The 20,267-nt window shown below is 45.0% G+C and overlaps 1 protein-coding gene across 2 annotated transcripts in view; it reads right to left on the bottom strand.

Moving 5' to 3' along the window:
• The window catches only part of ANTXR1 (ANTXR cell adhesion molecule 1), a 112,622-nt gene that overhangs the window by 24,556 nt on the left and 67,799 nt on the right, over positions 1-20,267 (bottom strand). For both annotated transcript variants that reach the window (XM_009569678.2, XM_054049712.1), the window contains 3 exons: positions 13,800-13,841; positions 5,282-5,377; positions 4,625-4,792 (listed from right to left, as the gene is read on the bottom strand). In XM_009569678.2, the coding sequence (XP_009567973.2) occupies positions 4,625-4,792; positions 5,282-5,377; positions 13,800-13,841 (306 nt within the window). The remainder of the gene's footprint in view (positions 1-4,624; positions 4,793-5,281; positions 5,378-13,799; positions 13,842-20,267) is intronic.

Here is a 20,267-nt window from a genome sequence, read left to right as displayed (position 1 = left end):
AGAAAGAAGAAACAATCAGGGTGGATAACAAGTAGAGGAGGGCTTAGTTTCAGCCATTGCTTTAATGTGAATGCATTCTCTCTATGAATTAACAGTTAATTCAGCACTATATTGACCCTTGTCCAATGAGTGACTTGATACCTGGCCCTGGTATCTGGTAGTGTCAGTTAGAGGCAAATTTGTAACCTGCCTACAAATCCAAGCCACCCTTCTAACAAGAAAGCTGTGCCAAATCAGCTTTGTAAATGGAGACAGGAGGGACAAAGGATAGAGTACGTGCCAGGGACACAGGGCTTAGTAAAAGCCTCCACTTAGGATACATCCTCAGCATAAAAATGACACTGAGCTGTTGGAATGGGTCCAGAGGAGGCTACAAAGATGATCCGAGGGCCGGAGCACCTTCTATACAAGTACAGGCTGAGAGAGTTGGGGTTGTTTTGCCTGGAGGAGAGACCTTATAGTGGACTTCCAGTACCTGAAGGGGCTACAAGAAAGCTGGAGAGGGGCTGTTTACAAAGGCTTGTGGTGATAGGATGAGGGGCAATGGGGATAAACTGGAGAGGGGCAGATTTAGACTGGACATAAGAATTTCTTCACTGAGTGCGGGAAGGCCCTGGCCCAGGTTGCCCAGGGAAGTGGTGGCTGCCCCATCCCTGGAGGTGTTCAAGGTCAGATTGGATGGGCCTTGGGCAGCCTGAGCTAGTGGGAGGTGTCCCTGTCCATGGCAGGGCGTGGAACAGGATGGGCTTTGAGGTCCCTTCCAACCCAAACTATTCTATGATTCTATGATACTATGATTCTATGATTCTATGATTCTATGACTCTATCTCTGTTCTGTGCTGTCCCTCCCTGTGTCAGATGAACTGAGGATTTGGGAAGCTTCTTAGGAGGTTTTCAGACTTGTCATTCACCTCGGATTTATTTGCACTGACTTTTCGAACTGTTGAAATGGTATTTCAGAAGCTGGATAATCCAGTTGTCTTCATGCTAAGAAGCAACAGATGCAAATCAAAATAATAACAATAATAATGACAACAACCTGTTAAGTGGCAGTAGCCACATTTAGGAGTAATCTTAAATAGCAATCTGTCCACTCTCAGCCATCTACCTGCCTTATAGATGTTACTCTGGGAAGACTAACGAAGAGACATAAGAAAAACTCAGATAAATTGGCAAAAGACAGAACACCCTAAGTAAAGCCTGGCACTTATGCTGCATGGAGAAAAGGAGGCCTGTCAACCAGCGAGGTAACTGGTGCTAAAATGTGAATTTCCTGGTTGTTTGTCAGATTCAAGCCACCTTGTTTCGCTGTTCCTGAGATTTCGCTGTTCCTGAGATTCCTTGCCCTCCTCCTTTACCGATGAATTTCTTTTTCAAGTAGGTCATTACATGCAAATTTATCAACCTTCCCAAGAGGTGTTCCAACCAGGCCAGCAGAGCAGGTGGGAATCAAATATCTGCTTTAACCAAAGGAGCCAGAGGGCCCTTGGAGCATGGCTATGAGGGAAAATTTAAGGAGATATTTCCTACGGTGAGGTCTGGTAGTGTGAAATATTCCCCCCTGAGAAGTGGTGGAAGCCTCTCTGTTATTTTAAAATCCAGATTGGAATAAAGCAGCAAGGGCCACATTGGAATTAGCAGCCCTGCTTTGGCTGTGAGCATAGACCCGATGACATTGTAGATCACCCCTCCTCACTCCCCTCTGCCTGTTGGGGCTCTGTGATAGCTTCTCTGCGTAACACAATGCAAATTCATCTTCATACGCTTGGGTCTTCAGGACAAGATCTTCTGCCAAGAGTGATGATGTATTTTACTGATTTCACTAATTCCTGACTGCACAGGGAGAGCAAGAGCAGGACCCCTTCCCATACAAATGATCCCCTCTAGTTTTCAAAAGTGCTGGTGATTGTACATGGGGGAAGCGTAGGATACAGTTATCCCACCTGCAAACACTATTTTTGGGTGCAGCCCAACAAGGGATGGGGTCACAATTAGGTAAATTCTTGTCCACAAACAGACTCAGGCTGCTAAATACTATCCAGATGTGGAACACCCCGAGGTTTTGGGTGTATTTGGATATGGGGTCTTGGATTGGAACTGTCTTTAGACTGTGTACTATTTGAATGGTAGATAAGTGAGATATTTCTAAAAGAATTCAGAATATATATCACCCATGAGATACCCCTAATATCTGTAGGCCCCCTTATAACTGAAATCCTGCTGTTATGAAGCAAAAGCTGTTCCTAGTCAGAGTCAGAACTGAACTTGAACCCTGCATAAACTGAATCTTTTCTCCAAGCCTCTCTTGAACTTTGGAGAATTTCCAGCTGGGACACAGTTTTGCCACAAACTTGACTCCTCTGTTCAGAACTGATTTCCTACCACGCAGAATGAACTCTGAAAAATATCTGGAAATCTCCCGAGGCTGTAATCCAACAGTGGGACTGGTGGAGGAAGAGGGGAGAAACTCAGCAGTGTCTTCTCTAGGAAAGGATGCAGCTCTCAACTAATGATCTCAGGTAGCTGTATCCATATGGATTCCAGCTGACTGAGCACGTATTCAGGGCCCTTTGTGATAAAATCATTGTTTCTGCTAGTTCCTCAGTGGTTAGAGAGTAGCTTTGTGTGCTGTGAACCCTTCTGACTGCAGGATAGAAAAAGCAACTGAGCTGGGACTCTCAGCTGGATGAGGTCATTTCCAAGAGCTTACAGTAGGAGCGAGAGATCTCCCAGATGGGATGAGTGTGTTTTCCAGACACTTTGCACTGATGTAAAATGACAATGCACTGCATTTAGGAACAAAGGAGCAGCTATATGGGATGGTGCTTACTGCATTTCCCAGCTCTGAACTGAAAACAGTTCACTCTCTAACCTGTCCCACTGTGGGAATGAATAACCTTTGCAAACACATGTTGAACTCATTATAACAGAACTGCAAATGACTTGTTGGTAGGCTATGTTTATTAGATGATCGTCCTTAATGGGGAAAAGAGAGGAGGCACTGGACCAAATTTTCAAAGTGGCTCATATTTCCGTATCCTCCGGAAATCACCCTTACTCCCTTGTGCACCCTTGTTGTTGCCATCACTGGACTGGAACCAGCTGTGACATCAATGCCTGCAGAAAGCCAAAACACGTGACGTGCCCAGATTCCTACGGACACTGCTTGGAGCTGATCAGTAATGAGACACAATGCAGGGAAACCTGGATGTAATGCAGTCTAAAGTATCTGCATTGCAATATCTTGGCTAATAGAGTTTGCCTGACTAGATCGGCTGCTATTGGGAAGGAAGAAAACAGGAGAATAAGATGTCTAGTTTCCAGCAGTGAGGCACTTCTTCCTTCCCCAGTGCAAAGTCTAAGGCGAGCTCTATACACCAAAAGGTTTACTACATATGTTACACACAACCTCTTTGCAGACCTCTTGCAGGTAAGTTGCCTGCAGAGGGTTTCTCAGACCCTAACGAGCATCTCCACTCTTTGAAACGAGATCCAGGCTTCGGCAGTGCAAGGCTTGGTGCCCCGCTTGGATATGACTTAGGCATTTTCAGTCTTTTCTGAGACTGATAAGCACGGTGCTGCCCAGACTGAAAAGTGATGAAAGGGGTAGTAGCATTTCCCAAAAGAGTTAAAACTTGAGAAAAAGAAGCATGGGATTATTTTTTCCATTTCATCAGAATAGTTCTACAGTAGTTGAGCTGTGGCTCTTCCCTGAGGACAGCTTAATTCGTCCTGAATGCAAGAGATCAGCTTTCTGACATTGGAGTGCCTTCCTACCGCGCCCTGTATGATGCTGCTGATATCTGTTTTGTAAGGTTTGTTTCTCTTAATCCATGAGAAGCACTCACATGCACAATGAAGAGTTTTGCTTCAATAAAGTATTCACTTTCTTCCTTGTGTCTATTTTGTGCACTGCCAGCCACTTGTGAAAACGAGCTGCAGAACGTTTGCCTGTCCTTGGGACAGATGGCAGAGGAGTCCTCCCAGCTCCTGTAGGCGACTGCTGTGCAGATTTGCATTGTGTGTGACCTCATATCGGTGTGAATTTGACCTTCCACATCCAAGGATTTGACCTTCCACTCTAATTCAGCCAAGCACTTCTTGCAGGGCACCCCCTCCTCCTGAGGCGAGCGTGCCGGGTGCAGCAAACCTGTGACCCATGCCATCTGCTGCACTGCAGTCCTTGATCTGCTGAGGACAACTCTCCCTGGTGACACTTAGCAGCTGTTTTCTTCCTATTTTCTCCCCTCTTTCTAAGGAAAGAGGATGCTATCCCCTGTGTCTCAGGGAACATGCAGTGTGGACTGAAGGGCCTGCTCCTGGAAGTGCAGTCAAGTCTGTAAGCACTTCCAAGAAGCTAGCTACGCCCCTGGAAGAGATGAGGATCCTGCTCTGGTCTAGGAAAGCAATGCAACCCTGAAACCCGATCAACCTGATGGGAAATTCCCCACGCGCCACGTGGCTCCTTTCTACAGCACCTAGGAAAGACTCCCTCATGCGCAGCGACTCCAGCAGCATCTGATGTCACAGGCTTGTGGACAGTTCTACATTTCAGCCTTGGAATTGTAAACAATACAGATCTCCTTGAAACATCCTATGCAGGACAATGTTGAAGTGGGCTTACCTTGATAGGAGAGTACCACTTCTGAGGAGAGGAAGGCCTGCGCATGTTGTTCACAAGGTTCCTGGGTTCAGGGAACTCATATTCCTGTTCTGGCATCTTGACTCTGGCATTCTTGGCTTTCTCTAACTTAGCGCCTTCTTCTGTGGAGCCCTTTTCTCCCCAGCGTACCTGCAAAGATGGCATCGGGGCATATTACAACAGTGGTTGCTGCAGAGAGTTACATCTCTGCTGTAATAACTAGATCCTGGTCCATCTTTTCCCAGTGTCCAAAGAGTAAGTCACGGTTGTGAAGCTTGTTTCTCGACTAGAGCCCAAACTTCAAAATTCTTCTTTGTGATTTATGAGAAATGTGAGAGTGCAGAAGGGTTTTGGAAGGACTAAAAATATTGCCTAGTAATTTGGGTGGCAACACTGCTCCTGTATCTCAGGCGTGCAGCAGGATCTTACTGTACTGGAAGAAAAAGATGGTCCCAAATTTGAGAAATTTATGTTTGGCTTTCAAATATTCCTACAGAAAAGTGGTCTGGGCTCACATGTACAAAAGAAGCTGAAAGAAGTTTGTTCCTATGGACTGAGTTTCTTCCCGAGTAATCGGAGGGAGATCACAGCTCAGATCACAAATAAGGTTTTCCGATACATGAACTGGTGTCTATTTACCTCCATTCGTTTGATGCCACCAACTCCTCGCCCACCATAATAAGAAGCATCTACTGTTGGCCATTTCTTCTTTGGAAGGCCATCATCATCTTCCTCCTACAAAACCAAAGGAAGGGGTTGCACTTTAGAGAACAGGACCAGAGGTGGAAAGGAATTAGCAGTCCAGACTACGTGGTTCTCCGAGTCTGCTGGAACCAGTGCAGCTGAGGTTCTGGTCTCTCCCTGGTTATTTTCCAGAGGATGTACACTCATGAAAAGAAAATGTTTCATGATATAAACAGCACTACCACTTCAAAGGTCCAGCCCACCTCCAGCAGGAACATGATTTTTGCCTTTTATTAAGGAGACTCTATCTTTCATCATCTTTAAATTTAAGGAAGAAAATTGTTTCCAAGTTGCAAAATAATTGAAGCACACATCAAAATACCACTCAGCATAGCTCAAGAGCCGTGGTCTTTTGGCTGCAAGCCTGTTTGATGTGCTGGCCATGAGCGCTGGTAGCAGGGACCCAGCTTGTTGCTGTGCCTTTTTTACGCCTGCGTTCCCTGACTGACGGCTCCCTGTGCCAGAAGAACCCTCCAGGGCCCAGGGAAATCACTGCATTGGTGTTCAGAGTTGACAGAATGAGGGGAAAAGCAAGCAAGCAAGCAAATCAAATGTGCTCCTGAGCGAAGGCAAACATTTGGGAACCACACCAACGTGAATGTCCGGCACAGAGAGGAGTGGATTTTGAGATGAGCTGGCCAAGTGTAATAGGATGGAAGAGTCTAATGAACAAGTTACCAGAATGGAATTAGCTCTCATAATTAACTTCTGCCTCTGCTCAGGAGGTTGCCCAAGGAAGCCCATATGGCTCCGGTGATTTTCTTGGGCTTAAACCATCAGAAAGTCAGGCCTCGTGTGAAAAATAAGACTTAAATCCTGTACAAATTGGAACATGCTCTACCCTTACCCACTGCAGAGAGAACCATGCACCACCACAAAGTTAAACCTGCTCAGGACCCTGGCCTTCACAATGATGTCAGATATGGGCAAATTAACAAACAAAGAAAATCTCCTTAAGTTTATTTAAAATGAGTCTAGCTAAAGTTCTAGTGAGCGTGTTCTATAGATTCCATATGCTTTATTGCACTGCAGAACAACCCCACACGTGCTCTGACCTGTACAGTGCTTTTCCCTTTAATTCCTACAGCTCAGGGTGTGAACTGACAAAGCAGAAAAGCAGAGTTAATCAAAAACGTGAAGTATTTCCCGTGAAAAGTGTACAGAGAAATGAAAAAATGGTTCCTCTCTGTTTTGTTTCTTTAATTTTTCACAGGGATTTGGCAAAACGCCAAAACTTAGGAGCTTTCCAAAACTGGAAAAGCCAAAAATACTTTGAAATTTAACTCCCCAATAGGAAGCCTGAAAAAACTGGGGGGCAGGGGGGATCCAAGACAAACTATTCTTTTCATGTCAAACAAAAATATTTCCGTTTTTCAAAAAACACATAAATTACCCTCAAATTTTGTCCTGATGTAAAAGAAATGTGAACAATTGAGTCTTAAAGACAAGGTTCTTCTCCTTCAGAGGTGCCTTCCTTCTCTAGCTCTGCTTGGAGCTGCTGGGGCTTTTTGCTGCAACCTAAGAACTTAATATCTCTGCATGAAGTTTTCCATGAGGACTTCTTAAAAAAATTGGAATCAAAGCCATCTAAATATTTTCCTTCAGCAATTATCTTTCTCTCTCTTCAGTTCAGCACAGACTGGACTTCTCACAACAGGAAATACCAGGGTTTAGGAAATCTTCCCCACAAGCCCCTAAAAGCCCTGCGAGTCACTTCAGTCTGAGACAGGAGCGTTTCTGCCAGATCAACAACAGCAACAGCACCAAAGGACAACAGTGGACACTTGAAAAACAAAGGAGTCACAAGCTTCCTTCAGGATGAGTCTGTTTACATGTTTTGAAGGGCATGGGAGGTTTTGCAATACAGGCAAAAAACCCCCACCAGTGGTGTCCTACACACTTGGCCAACGTACTCCTGACACACGTGAGGAGCTAAAGGAAAGCAATTGGAAACTTGGGGGTCAGTGGGAAAATGAGAAGGAACAGGCATACAATCCCCACACCCAGCATCTAACTCACTGCCCCATTCAGAAGATCTGAGCCAATAAAACGGGACTGAGTTCCCACATCCTGGCTCAGTTTTACCCATATTTTTCTACACTGAGCTACAATGTTTTGTTTTTTGTTTTTTTTTTTTTCGCCTGAGGAAGAACTGCGTAAGGAACCTCAGCTCTGCCCCAGCAGCAGGACGAAAAACAGTGCCGGAAAATTCAAGTGCATTTAAGGATGCTGGAAATTGACTGTACAAACCTGGCATCTTTCCACCCCCAAAATCTGCTTTAGATGGAGCTAGAGTTTCTTTTTCAAAAATAAGACGAAGCAGCACAGAGCTACATTTCACAGTCAGAGATCCAAATTGTTAACTGTGGGATTTCAGAAAACAAAGATCTGTGTTTATCTCAGTCCATGCCGAGCTCTGTACGCTTTGACCCTGACCTGAGGGAACCTCATCTGTGGGTAACACAAGGATAATGCAGGCCCCTCTAGGGACATCTGAACCACTCAGGGTAAGAATTCAAACTAAATCTGGCCAGATATAAAAAAAGTTTGGACAACTTACCCCTCTCCCCACCCATATAATTATTTTCACAGTTGTCTCTGCGAAGCCTGAATTTTGTCAGAATTTAGCATTTATGGGGAGCTCTGCCGGCAAAAAGCACTGTAAGACCCAGGACAATCGTTCCTCTCAGTAAGAGATGTTATCAACTGATTTTATAGCTGACGAAACACGGAGGTGGATACGCTGTCCTCAAGGCTTCTGGCTCCTTTTCCTCCCAACGCTGTGCTCATTCCCAAACTGCACAGCCACCTCACAGATGCAGAGGCGTTGTTTCACCTCGAGGACACCTCGCTCAGTTCTCAAGAGATGTTTCCTCCCTGCTGTAGCAGGTTTTGATTGTTACACTATGCTCTGCAGAAACTCTGTTTGATCCTTGTCATCCCTGAGCAGTTTTGCAAGAACATCACTTTGAGTTTTCTCATCTCTGCCTGTCACTGGCCTAAACCTGCAAACTGTTGTCTGAAAGGGCTCACAGGCCACAAGAGCATCCAAGAGATGTTCAACTGGTGCTTTACTAAGGACCAGGCTGAAAAAAGATCTCAGCTCTCATGAAGCACACATAACCCTATCCTTGAGACACAGATGCTCAGTAAACAACCTACAAAGATGATCCGAGGGCTGGAGCACCTTCCATCCGTGGACAGGCTGAGAGAGTTGGGATTGTTCAGCCTGGAGAAGAGAAGGTTCTGAGGAGACCTCAGAGCAGCTTCCAGTACCTGAAGGGGCTCCAGGAAAGCTGGGGACGGGCTGTTTACAGAGGCCTGGAGTGATAGGATGAGGAGGGATGGGTATAAACTGGAGAGGGGAAGATTTAGACTGGACATAAGGAAGAAATACCATGAGAGTGGTGAGACACTGGAACAGGTTGCCCAGGGAAGTTGTGGCTGCCCCATCCCTGGAGGTGTTCAAGGCCAGGTTGGATGGGCCTTGGGCAGCCTGAGCCAGTGGGAGGTGTCCCTGCTCATGGCAGGGGGTGGAAATGGATGATCTTTAAGGTCCCTTCCAACCCAAACCATTCTATGATTCTATGATTCTACGATTTGTTGGTCTTACTGATCACAGAAACTCCTGGTTTGTTTGTGGTACAGATTCCGAAAGATCCTCCCTGAAGTTAAAGCCTCCAAGTACAAAGCCCTGCAGTTAGAGAGAACCTCAGTTTTGATGAAGATGAAGAAGAAAGATGTTGAGTTATTCCCACTCTGTAGCTCAGCCATTGCGCTACAGGAAGATGAAATAAGGTCTTATAAGGTCAAGGGAATTAACACTGGTGCTCCCGTTGCAACTGTGATGTGATTAAACCCACCTTTCACAGCCTAGATGCTGAGCTGGCTGTGCTGGGCACGCCTAAGTACCTCACATGAAATTTGGCTATAAAACTCCACACCTTCATGGTGTAATGCCTACACCTCATCTGTTGCCAATAACATCCTTTTAACAAGCTCTTTGTCTTAAATGCCTCTCTCTTAAAAGATTCCTTTTCTCCTTCTCCTGTATTTCCACAATTCACTGTAAAAAGGGAGTAAAGGGAAAGAAAAAGAGCTGGCATTCCACTGTGACCTGGCGTTACTTCAGGAATAACAGAATACATTTCCTGCCTTGGTGTCTGCAAAAAATTCCTATCAGATCCTTTCTCTGGTGCTTCTTTTCCGCTCTTTCCAGCAGTAAGAGAGAGGGAAACAATTTGGAAAAAGACAGATAAACACAAATAATTGAAGGTGAAAGCAGCTCCTTCCAGGTGAATCCCTACTGGCCTTCCTCATGAATGTTCAGTTGTGGGAAAAAGAGATTAGTTCACAAAATCAAACTGGTTCAAGTTGAACAGAAGGTTTAATCTGTTGGCTTCACAATAGCTGCCATGCAGTTATTTAAATTCCTCCTTTTCATGCCACCCTCCCGTGACAGTGAGTTACCTTCAGCATCTCACGACTGTGCTGCTGAATGTCTTTTTCTCTCCAGGACTTCCCTGTGTGTGTATGCTTTGGTGAATGCGGGTAAGATGACAACTGACATAAGAATTATCCAATTATGGGCTGGCTGGTGGCTTGGCTCTGGTGTCATGCTAGGGGTGACTGTGGAGCTTGGGTGACAGAGCAGCATGGAAAAAAATGGGTCTGAGCGATGAGGAAAGGGCACACTCTGGTCATCTGGTAGATCTTCTGCCTGGTTTTGCCAGACTTGAGGGAACTTTCTGTCCCTGAATCCCTTCTGTGGGCAAAAGTGCTGCCATGACAGAAAGTGAAGATGCAGCAGTCTATTTTAGCATTGCCTGGTCTCTGTTTACAGGGCAAGGAAGCAATGAGGAAAGTGTGTGCCTCTTGGGGATCCCTTAGAGGGCTCCAGTTCATGCATTCTCTCACTGCAGCCAGCATCTGACCTTCCCTGGGGCTGACTAGCACCAGACCTCTGGACTGGGCCAGGTAGTGAGGAGGAAATTGTTGAACACTCCAGAGCCCTGTAGGATGGGGTTTTGTTGATGTTGAAAATGAGTTGATGCAGTGAGAACCAGCTTCAGGTTCACAGTAGAATTCTGGTCGGAGTAAGGGTTGTTCCAATGAACCCAGCCTGAGGGTGGCACTTGTGTCTTCCTTCCACAAGGCTAGAAAAAGCCCTCCTATCCACTGGACACAGAAGAAGGTAGTTTTGGTCCACTCTCAACGACTAATCAGAGGCCAGAGAGGTGCTCACTGGCTCCTTAAGGCATTCACCTCTTCCAATTGGCATTAACTTGGTCTTTCCTGGCTGTAAGTAAAACCATCTGTCCTTCATCTGGGCTTAACCTCCCCCAGTATCTTGCATGGTCTGAGGAGCACAGCGACAAACTGACGACATTTGCAAGTTTTGAATGAATTAATTGGACGTTTCTAGTCAATAATGATTTCCTTCACCAGCACCAAATGTGTCTCCAATATGTCTCAAAAGGCCTTTAGAGTTCAATAAAGCTTTGGCGGGTCTGACAGCAGTGCTACTTTCCTTCACTGTTACAGTCTAATGCATTCTCCTTGCAGCACAGACATATGGGCCTCAGCTCCCAAATGTGCTGATGCAAGAATTCCTCTTGTCTTTTTTTTGCCAAGATTTTTGGGAGAAGAAGAAAAAAAAAAGTCTTACTGTAACTGTAATGCTGCTTAAGGGATTAGCGTTTTTTCAGGCTGGAGAGGAGCAGTTGCTAGGCTTTCTGATAGGGAGAAAGCTATCTGCAACACTTAAGAAAAACTGGATTGCAGAAAACTGACTCCATGTTCTATTTGTTTTGAGCAAAGTAGAAAATCTGGACTCCCCAACCTTCTGTGCAAGCATCCTAGTCCTGCCAATCCCGTTCTGTGACCAGGCTCTACAAGAGTAAGCAGGACCAATGGAATGCATTTTTCCAGAGCTTCTGCTGTTTTTCCACTAGTTAGAAGCTCCTCTGTCTGGGAACAAACGCATAGTACGAGGTACAGCTTCAAGCCTAACTAATTTTTGAGCACCGTTCTGATGCTATACATTTCTAAACCAGTATAAAATATATTTTCCTTTTTAAGACATCTTTGGCTGCTAATTGTGTGAGATGTCTATAGGATAATTAAGCATTGAGCTTAGAGGATGTGCTCTGGTGGAAAATGCATTTGAAATTCTACCAGTAGACTAGTCCCAACAATGTTGGCACATCGTTGTAACCAAAGTCCTCCACCTCAGGATCCCAAAACAGTAAAACTAATAGCCAAAAGATTGTACAGATCTCCTTCTGTATCAGCAGGGAAGCAGGTAAACTACAGGTATGAGATAAATGTAATTTCTAGGCACTTGTGCAGTGCCTTACTTTGGGTACAACCAACACCTGGAGTAGTCTGCATTTAAAGTCATCATCTACGGGGAACAATCCCGAGAGCAAACAGAACAACATTCTGCTTCTACACAAAGAGTGTTTGCTCCTTGTTCCCTACAGTACCAGACCAGAGTGGTATATAATAAACCTTAATGAGGGATCTTGCATCCAAATTGCTGCACAGACTGTTCCTCTCTGCCAGAATCAGGGCCAAAATAAGATATAACATTTCCAGAAGTAACTTTACACTAGCTTAACTAAACTTAACCTGAGGAAAACATAACTGGTCTCTTGCAACTAGTTTATTTTGCAGCAACTGGTATGCTTTTGCAGCATGTACTGGTTTGATAAGAAGCTTCCTTACACGTGAAGTACACCTCCCCTCTCAGCACAGGGATGTAATTTCGCCTTCCAGCCCTTGGCCAGTGAGCCAGCATTCCAGAATGATGTATTTTAATTAATTTCAGCAATTGAGTCCCTCGGCTTGGAGGCGTGTGTGGTGAAGAACAGAGCCTGTTCGATTTTCAGTTAATATTTTCCTTTTCTGTCAGATTTCAGTTAATATTTTCCTTTTCAGAGGACAGAAGTGAACAAAGCTCGTAGATTTAGATACAGCCCAAAGAGAAATGACTACTTAGGAAAACAGGCCAGCTGCCTGCCTGTAGGGGCACGAGGAGCACTGGATCCAAAGGCAAATCTCCATTTGGTCCAGGAATGTCCAGATTTGCAGTTTTGCTTCAGGCTTGTTTTGAAGGGGACAAGTGCCACCAAGATGGATGTTTTAGCACTGGCCTTTGGCTCCAGCTGCCCTGAACCATTTCTCCATGCTCAGTGCAGGCAGAAGCTAGGCTGGATTCCATCTCGGAAGTGTTGCAGAGAACTGAGCTCTAAGAGTATCTATCTGCCTCAGCACAGAGCACTCTCACTGGGCCAGGCTTCATGGAGACCACGAAGAGGATCATTTCAGAAAGCTTTTTCCACTTGCAAGCTGAAGCAGGCAAAGAATTTGTCTCCAGATGCAAAAAGCAACACAAACTTACCAAGCAAATCACTCTGAGCATAGATCTAAGTCTTCTCTTATACGCATGGTTAAGAGGAACTGATCCAAACCCCAGTGAAGTCAACGGAAAAACTCCCATTGACATCAATGCGCCCTGAACACAGCCCAAGACTTTTCAGTGAAACCCCATGTGCAAAACAGTGAAAGCAAAGAAGAGACTCCCTGTTTCCTGAAAGCAGAACATAGAAAGAGGCAGAAGAAAAATTGGGCATCTTTCTGGGCAGAGTCCTCTAATTAAGTAATGGTGACATAGCTTTAAACCATTTGCTGCTATATCCATCTAAAAAGTGTAAGCATAATTAAGATGAAGATTTTAATGTTGCTTTACTGTTTCTCTCCATTGAGACTTCCCTGGCTGGTGCAGCTCTTCTGATGTCACGACAGTTTTACATCTGTTCAGGATCTGGCCCGCTGTCTTCAGCCTGATTGCAAAGACCGTGGGCTGCCTTCACTTGCTGCAGTCCACGAGATCAGCACTGCAAGTTACTGCTCAGTGGCCAGAAATGGTTATATTATGCTAAACCATCAAAATCATTACTGCGCCATTCCAGGAAGGCAGTTAAGCATATGTTTAAGTTCCATTAACTTAAAAGTTAAACATACACTGAGGGCTTGTCCTTCTTGTGAATCACAACTTAACTCTAGTGTTGTTCTGTACAAGTGGAAGTATTGTCTGCCTCTGTCCTCTTTTCCTACCTTCTCCATGGAGGTACCGTATGCATAGATCTACAGTTGCTCTTTAATAAACAAACACCATACCTCTAATTCTGTAGAAAATAAAATGTACAGAGTGAAACTCACATGGCAGTCATCAGCTAGAAAGTCCCTAATTTATCTAAACCACCACTGGCTTTTGAAGCTGCAGAGCTGAGCACACAGGTTTAATCAGTCTGTACTCTGCCGTGTAGCAGAGTCACAACAGCTTGTGAAGAGAGGAACAAAATCTTGTACTACTCATTGAGGAAATCAGGTTGTCAGTGTTACTCACCTCGCTGTCTTCTGCAGGAGGTGGGGGCGGCTCTTTGATGATCTGGAAGGATCAAAGAGAAACAGAACAGTAAATACATACTTTATTCTGCAGCACAATTCAAATGCCACTAAGAAAAACCCAAACAAGAAAACAAGATATTGTGAACATCTCTGAACTTAGTGACAGCACGGCGTGATCACAGGGTGGCTCTGGGTGCTGCTGGTGAGAGGAAGAGGGGAAACAGGAGGTGTCTGAAAGCCCTGCCATATAGGCATCTCTTAATTACAGCTCCAGGCGCATATTGCTCATTAGGAATCTCCTGCCCTGGATGAAGTAACAGCAAATCCAAAGTTATATCTCTTTGATTCTCCAGTCTCCTCATCCCAGCAGGAGCCATGGTCAGCGCTGGCTTGAAGCACCAGACAGCAATCCCTATTTCATCTGAACAGCCATTCTAAAAGGAGCATCTCCTTCCTCTGGCCACTGCACACGTGTACAAGTCCTGCCTCAAATAATTCACGGTTTGAGCAAAGACTAGAAAGCAAACCCAAGGTGAAATAAAATGCCCTGGAGACATTGCAAAGCAGTAATAAACCCCCAGGCTCCCTCTCCCAGGCCTGTATTTCATTCCAGAAGGCTGTGCCACCTCATGCTTTCATGGAAAATGCTTTTCATATTATCAGGCTAATATAACTCAGTCTCATAAACTTTAAAAAATATATATAAAAATACTCATACATTTGAGGCCGCCCCAGAATTTCTAATAAAGCAATCAGGGTGAGGTTTTAGACCGGTCCAGGATATTCTCCATAGAAACAATTTAAGTTTATGTGGGCGTGAAGCTATTATTTCATGCAAAAAGTTTGCATCTCGGGCTCGGCAGGCAGTTGGCTCTTATCACAGCCCTCTACTCCAAGAGCAACAGAGGACCTTCCAAGGGGAAAGCAGTTGCCTACAAGCACGTCAAACATCTCCCCCTTACACGAGATGCATCGCAATGCACAGTCATTGCAGGCAACAGCCTGAACCCAGCCAGTCTCACCAACTGTCCCAGGCATGGGTTTTCTCCAGTAGTTTTAAGTGCATCTGGATGAGGCAGGTCTTTCTTTACACACCAGGCTATGAAAAAGATCTTGTCAGGGTGCCGAGTGCCTGTGGAGATAGCGCTGAGTGCCCTGAGCTCCTCTGTGGTCTGAGTATTAGAGGCAGAGGCTGCTTGGGGTACAGATGGCTGGGTTTAAAAATTACCCGTAACAAAAAATATCACAGTCTCAAACAATAACAGCTTGCCTGTTTAAATGCAGAAAGGGGAAATGACAATCACATTAAAGGCCCTGAAGATATAAATATTTACAACAATTCCTCTCACTTGTGTTTTTCCTGCTCTGATGAGCTCACTGTTTTTATTTTCCTCTACAAACCTCTAGTCATGCAATGTGGCCCTTAATGAAGAGCATGTGCCTCTGGCTAGGGAGGAGATGGGGCTGGCTCAGCCCTTTGTTTCATCTCGCGGTTGTAGAGCTCTGCCCTTACCTGTTCCTGGGCAGCAGGGCTTTTTCTTTCAGTGGCCTAAGAGCCCCTGGGGATCCCCTGCTAAAGAATCTTTGTGCTTTGGGAATCCACACTGCATTTTTGCTAACATGCACACAAGCACAAAACACACGTGGAAGCATGAAATGATGTTTTAGAAGCCTGTTAGGCGCACCCACTGCCCTTCTCGCGACATTGCCCATTCTGATGCAGCAGAACCATGGGTCAGGCTGTGGCAGTAAAGCACTGACCACATTCAGGAGAAAGGAGGGATGCTGCCCAGAGGAGATCCATCTGACCAGCAGAGCTAGTGAATGTGAGAGAGCGTCCATTTGTCTGTCTACTGTGCGATTCTCAGCTTGTTCTTGCAGCTCTGGGAATACCTGCTCTTTCCCTGATGGAAAGCAAGCGATGAGAAGTGGATGAAAAGCTGTCTGCATCAGAGTATTGCTCTGTGGAAACATGGGTATCAGTAGTGTTCACTCAAAGTGCCACTCCTTGGTTTAACATGGAGACAACATAATCTTTTCTATGGTTCTTGACACGATCAATACTGACACAGTATGTACAATGCACAAAAATCATAGAGTAATGGAATGGTTTGGGTTGGAAGGGACATTAAAACCCATCCAGTTCCACCCTCCTGCCATGGGCAGGGACACCACCCACTGGGTGAGGTTGCTCCAAGCCCCATCCAACCTGGCCTTGAACCCCTCCACGGATGGGGCAGCCACCACTGCTCTGAGAAACCTGGGCCACTGTCTCACCACACTCATCATGAAGAATTTCTTCCTAACGTCTAGTCTAAATCTCCCTCCTTCCAATTTAAAGCCATTACCCCTTGTATGACCACTCCTTGCCTGTGTTAAAAGTCCATCCCCAGCTTTTCTGGAGCCCCTTTCCATATGGGAAGTCTGCTAAAATGTCTCCTTGGAGCCTTCTTTTCTCCAGGCTGAACAACCCAAACTCTGTCAGCCTGTCCTCATAGCAGAGGTGCTTCAGTCCTTAGATCCTCTTCCTGGCCTCCTCTGGACCCATTCCAGCAGTTCCATATCTTTCTTATGTTCGACATTCCAGAACTGGTCACAGGACTCTAAGTGGGGTTTCACGAGAGCAGAGTAGAGGAGGAGAATGACCTCTCTTGACCTGCGGACCAGGATACAGCTGGCACAGAAAACTGCTCTAACCATGTTTTCAGATACATTTTGGTCAGGGTGAGAGGGGACACTTGTCAACAGACCTACTTTTAAACCAAACTTCTTAATTCAAATCCTTTGAATGCTGAGAAATTTCAGATATTTGATCCAAAATACACCTGCTGGAAGTGGCCTTATTCCTTCCTCTAACATCATTGGTGGAACATCATGGGTTTCAGTGGAGTTTCTCGCATTTGCATTGGCACGAAACATTAGGACAATCTGTCCAACATATTTGGTCCAGCTAAGCATCCAAATACAACTTCTCAGCCAGTATAACTAGAAACTCTTGAGATTACAGACTTGGAAATGGAGAGATGGCTGTGGTTTTTGTGCATTTGCATTCCTTCTCATAACATATGTACACACGTACATGCAAGCTGACCAATTTCTATAAACAGATCAAGTTTTTCTATCACAGTCCAAAAGGATAAAAAACCCACAGATTTTTAAATTCTATGCTAAGAAAAACCGAACACCCCATAAGTTGGCAACATAGATTGGTCAGTTTGGACAAGTCTGGAGATGGGTAGAGTTTTGTCTTCTCTGCCTTTGAGCCTGTCTGAGCTTCCAAAGTTCAGACTATACAAAAACTACATTTTCTGTCTCACTGCCCAGGTCTACAAATGTAGAAATCTTTTGGATTCTTATAGTTACAGCTGCATATGCACAAGACCCTCATTCTGGGGTGTTGGAGGCAGCAAAGCAAAGGAGATCTCTGTTCTGTCCCATACAAGTGAGCAAAGCAAAGGACAAGGGAGATAAGAGATTCCCAGAGCCGAAAGGCATTGTCTTACACCTGCTCCTCTTGCACAAATAGAAACAATTACTCAAATGCAAGAAAGAAAATGCAGGGAAGCCAGTGAGGATACAGCCCACACTGGCACAGAAGGCTCGAGTCCACCACATTCTGCTCTGGGCTGCATCTCTCTTCCCTCTGCCTCGCCAGATGACACACATGGACCCGCTGAACACAATCAGCTGGGAGCACGCGTGGCCAAACAAAATGCTTAGGCTAGTTTAGCTTGGCAAGGCTGCGGTGTTTGTTCATGTGTGCTGCAACTGTTTTGGTAACCCCAAACGATTTTTGCAATTGCTGCTGCAACCGCATCTCTTGTCACTATCTGCTCACCAGGTGAGGAAGACCTGAGAGTTTCTACATTACCGTCATGCTATAAAAAAACCTTACAACGCAGCTTTTGTTTTCAAGTAGTAAAGGCCTGTGGGATGGAGAGGTGGCCACTGGCTTTTCTTGGCAGAGGAAGGAACTTTGAGAGGAGTTGTCAGCCTTTTCTGAACACTTAACCGTGAAAATTCAGGACAGTAAAGTAATTCTTTGCCTTTCTGTTGCCTTTCTCCACCTCCACATGACTGACAGGTCTCTGCTAGCTGACCCTGGTGTCACAGATGCATGGAAACACAGCTCTTTCTGAAGAATAACCCAGTGTGAAAGCAGAGGAATGCTCTTAGCCACCTCCTAGACATCTAAAAGCGTTAGAGAGGACTGGGTTTCTGTTGCCCTGAAATTTCTGGAGCCATTCAGGCATAAGAAAGCACAGGTTGAATCCAAATTTTGCATATTCCAGGAATGTGTCTAAGATGTTTTCCATCTTGGAAGACGAGAAAACTCCACCAATATACAGTGTCCAGCAAGTACATCCTTGGTAAATGTCCCTGGATTTTTAGATGATTTATAAGGGCAATATGTTTCTTGTCAGTGAAGTGTATCTGCATTAAGATGAAGAAGATTATCATTTAAAATGAGGGCTACATGAGAAAACAGTACAAGGTCAGAAATAGAGAGCTTTGCCTCTAATTCGGACTAAAATTTGGGAAGGGAGCATACAGTAAACTAAGCAGATTTTTTTTGTCCTTTTTTACGTTCACTCTTCTGGAAAGTATGGGGTAGGTATTTCTCCTACCCTGACAAACCAGGCATTTATAGCATTAACAATGACCCATCCTTTTTTTTTTTTTCCCATTACACATTCATAATTTTGACTTCCTCTAAGCCCTGTGACAGTTTCATACTTTAGTTAAGAATTGGGTAAAGGAACATTTCCTTTCTATTTGTTTCATAACTACTATGTCTTCTAAGCGCCCACTAAACCCTCAGAGATTCGATCTACCCTTCAAAGTTTCTAACACAAGCAGGGGCCTGTCTCTATTTCTTTATCTGCAAATACAATATATTCTTCTTCCTAGACACACAAGTAGGAGGAAATTAAGTCCAGTAGGAAAGCTAACTCATGCTTTTAAGTTATCCTCTCTTGTCAGCCTGGAAGCAGGTCCAGGAATCTCACTTCTAACTCATTAAAACTAGAAGACAGCATTGTCTCACACCTAAGACTTCAAGCTGATGTGTGCAAACCACATTCAATACGGATCATAGCATGTATCAAAACCATCCACTTGTGAATGACGCACCACAGAGGGAAGAAAAGCCCTCCATTTAATTAACTCTGCGATGGTTTGCAATGGAGTGAGGCTGACACACAGTCCTCCAGGGAATGACAAAAATGTGGCATCTGCAAAGGTCATTCCTTTTCCTCGGCCACTGCACTCACACCGACAATCGAGGCCAGAATGAGCGGGGTTTGCTCCAAGCGCCTGACCCACTTTTTTTGGAAGACGATGTAAATGAAATTCATTTTCTGGAGTAAAAGAAAACATCACAGCTACTTTCAGCTCCATGTAGGAGCCCTTGCTCTCACTCCCAACTGCTAGTGAATTGCCTGGTTCTGCGAGATGATGTCCTAAAGATCTGCTTCTCCTTAGCTGGGCTGAGCCAATTTTCTTTGATAGAAGGGAGGGCCACCCCGGGAATAAACAAAGGAAGAAGTCATTTTTATTGAGTTAATTACTTCCCATGCAAGACTGGGGCAAAGAATAACAGTGCCTCCACTGCGTTAAGTATCTGCTGTGGTCTGGAACAAAGCATGCTGAAGCTGGTCAAGATGACTATAATTGGCCTTTGGATCTGGCCTTGAAAAAAATGCATTAGCAAATAAAATGGTTTGTGAATCGGCAGTACAGGCATCTCATCAAAAGGCAGGTGAGCACTTCCCTAAGTTTCAGAGGGCAATGCTTAGCACTCTCCAAAAAGGTCAGAAGATCTTTCTGTTTGGGCATCCCAGAAATGATGGATACTTCGGAGAATTTGGCTTTAGATTTTTGGTGATGACACATCAAAGCAGCGCATCAAAGCACTGTAGTTCAGTGCCTGGCACACACACTGTTCTACTAGCCCACTTCTCTGCCTGGGCTGCTGAAGAGCTGATGGCATTAGCCAGGGCAGAATGCTTCCGCTATGCTGTTCTCAGGATTCCTGCTAGGCTGTTTAAAGACAGCCAGTTATAGAACATCATATCGATGCCACAACACACGCTGATCTGACTGACAGGAGGCTGAGAGGAGCAGGGAACTGCTGTGGGCATTCTGGCTGATTAATAAGACTGTCCTTATCCTTCCGCTGCCCTTTGTGCAGAGCAAGTGCAAAGTCAGGCTCTGTTATTTACACCACTTTAAACCTACAATAACAACACTACCTTCAAACATTTTGGATTGACTGTGCTATAAATGGAGACACTCATTTGTGGCAGCATAGATGGATTCACAGCTTGGATGTTTCACACCACATTAGGTTCCAATAAATGCAGTGAAATGGTACCACATTACACCAGGCGAGTGCTTGCCTCTTGCTCAGGTCTGAACGCAGGGACAGCAGACTCCATAAGCAATTTCTGCCTGCACGTTTCTT

Source organism: Cuculus canorus, chromosome 26, assembly GCF_017976375.1.
Source record: "Cuculus canorus isolate bCucCan1 chromosome 26, bCucCan1.pri, whole genome shotgun sequence".
Taxonomy (NCBI): domain Eukaryota; kingdom Metazoa; phylum Chordata; class Aves; order Cuculiformes; family Cuculidae; genus Cuculus; species Cuculus canorus.
This window is presented reverse-complemented; position numbering and strand designations above follow the sequence as displayed.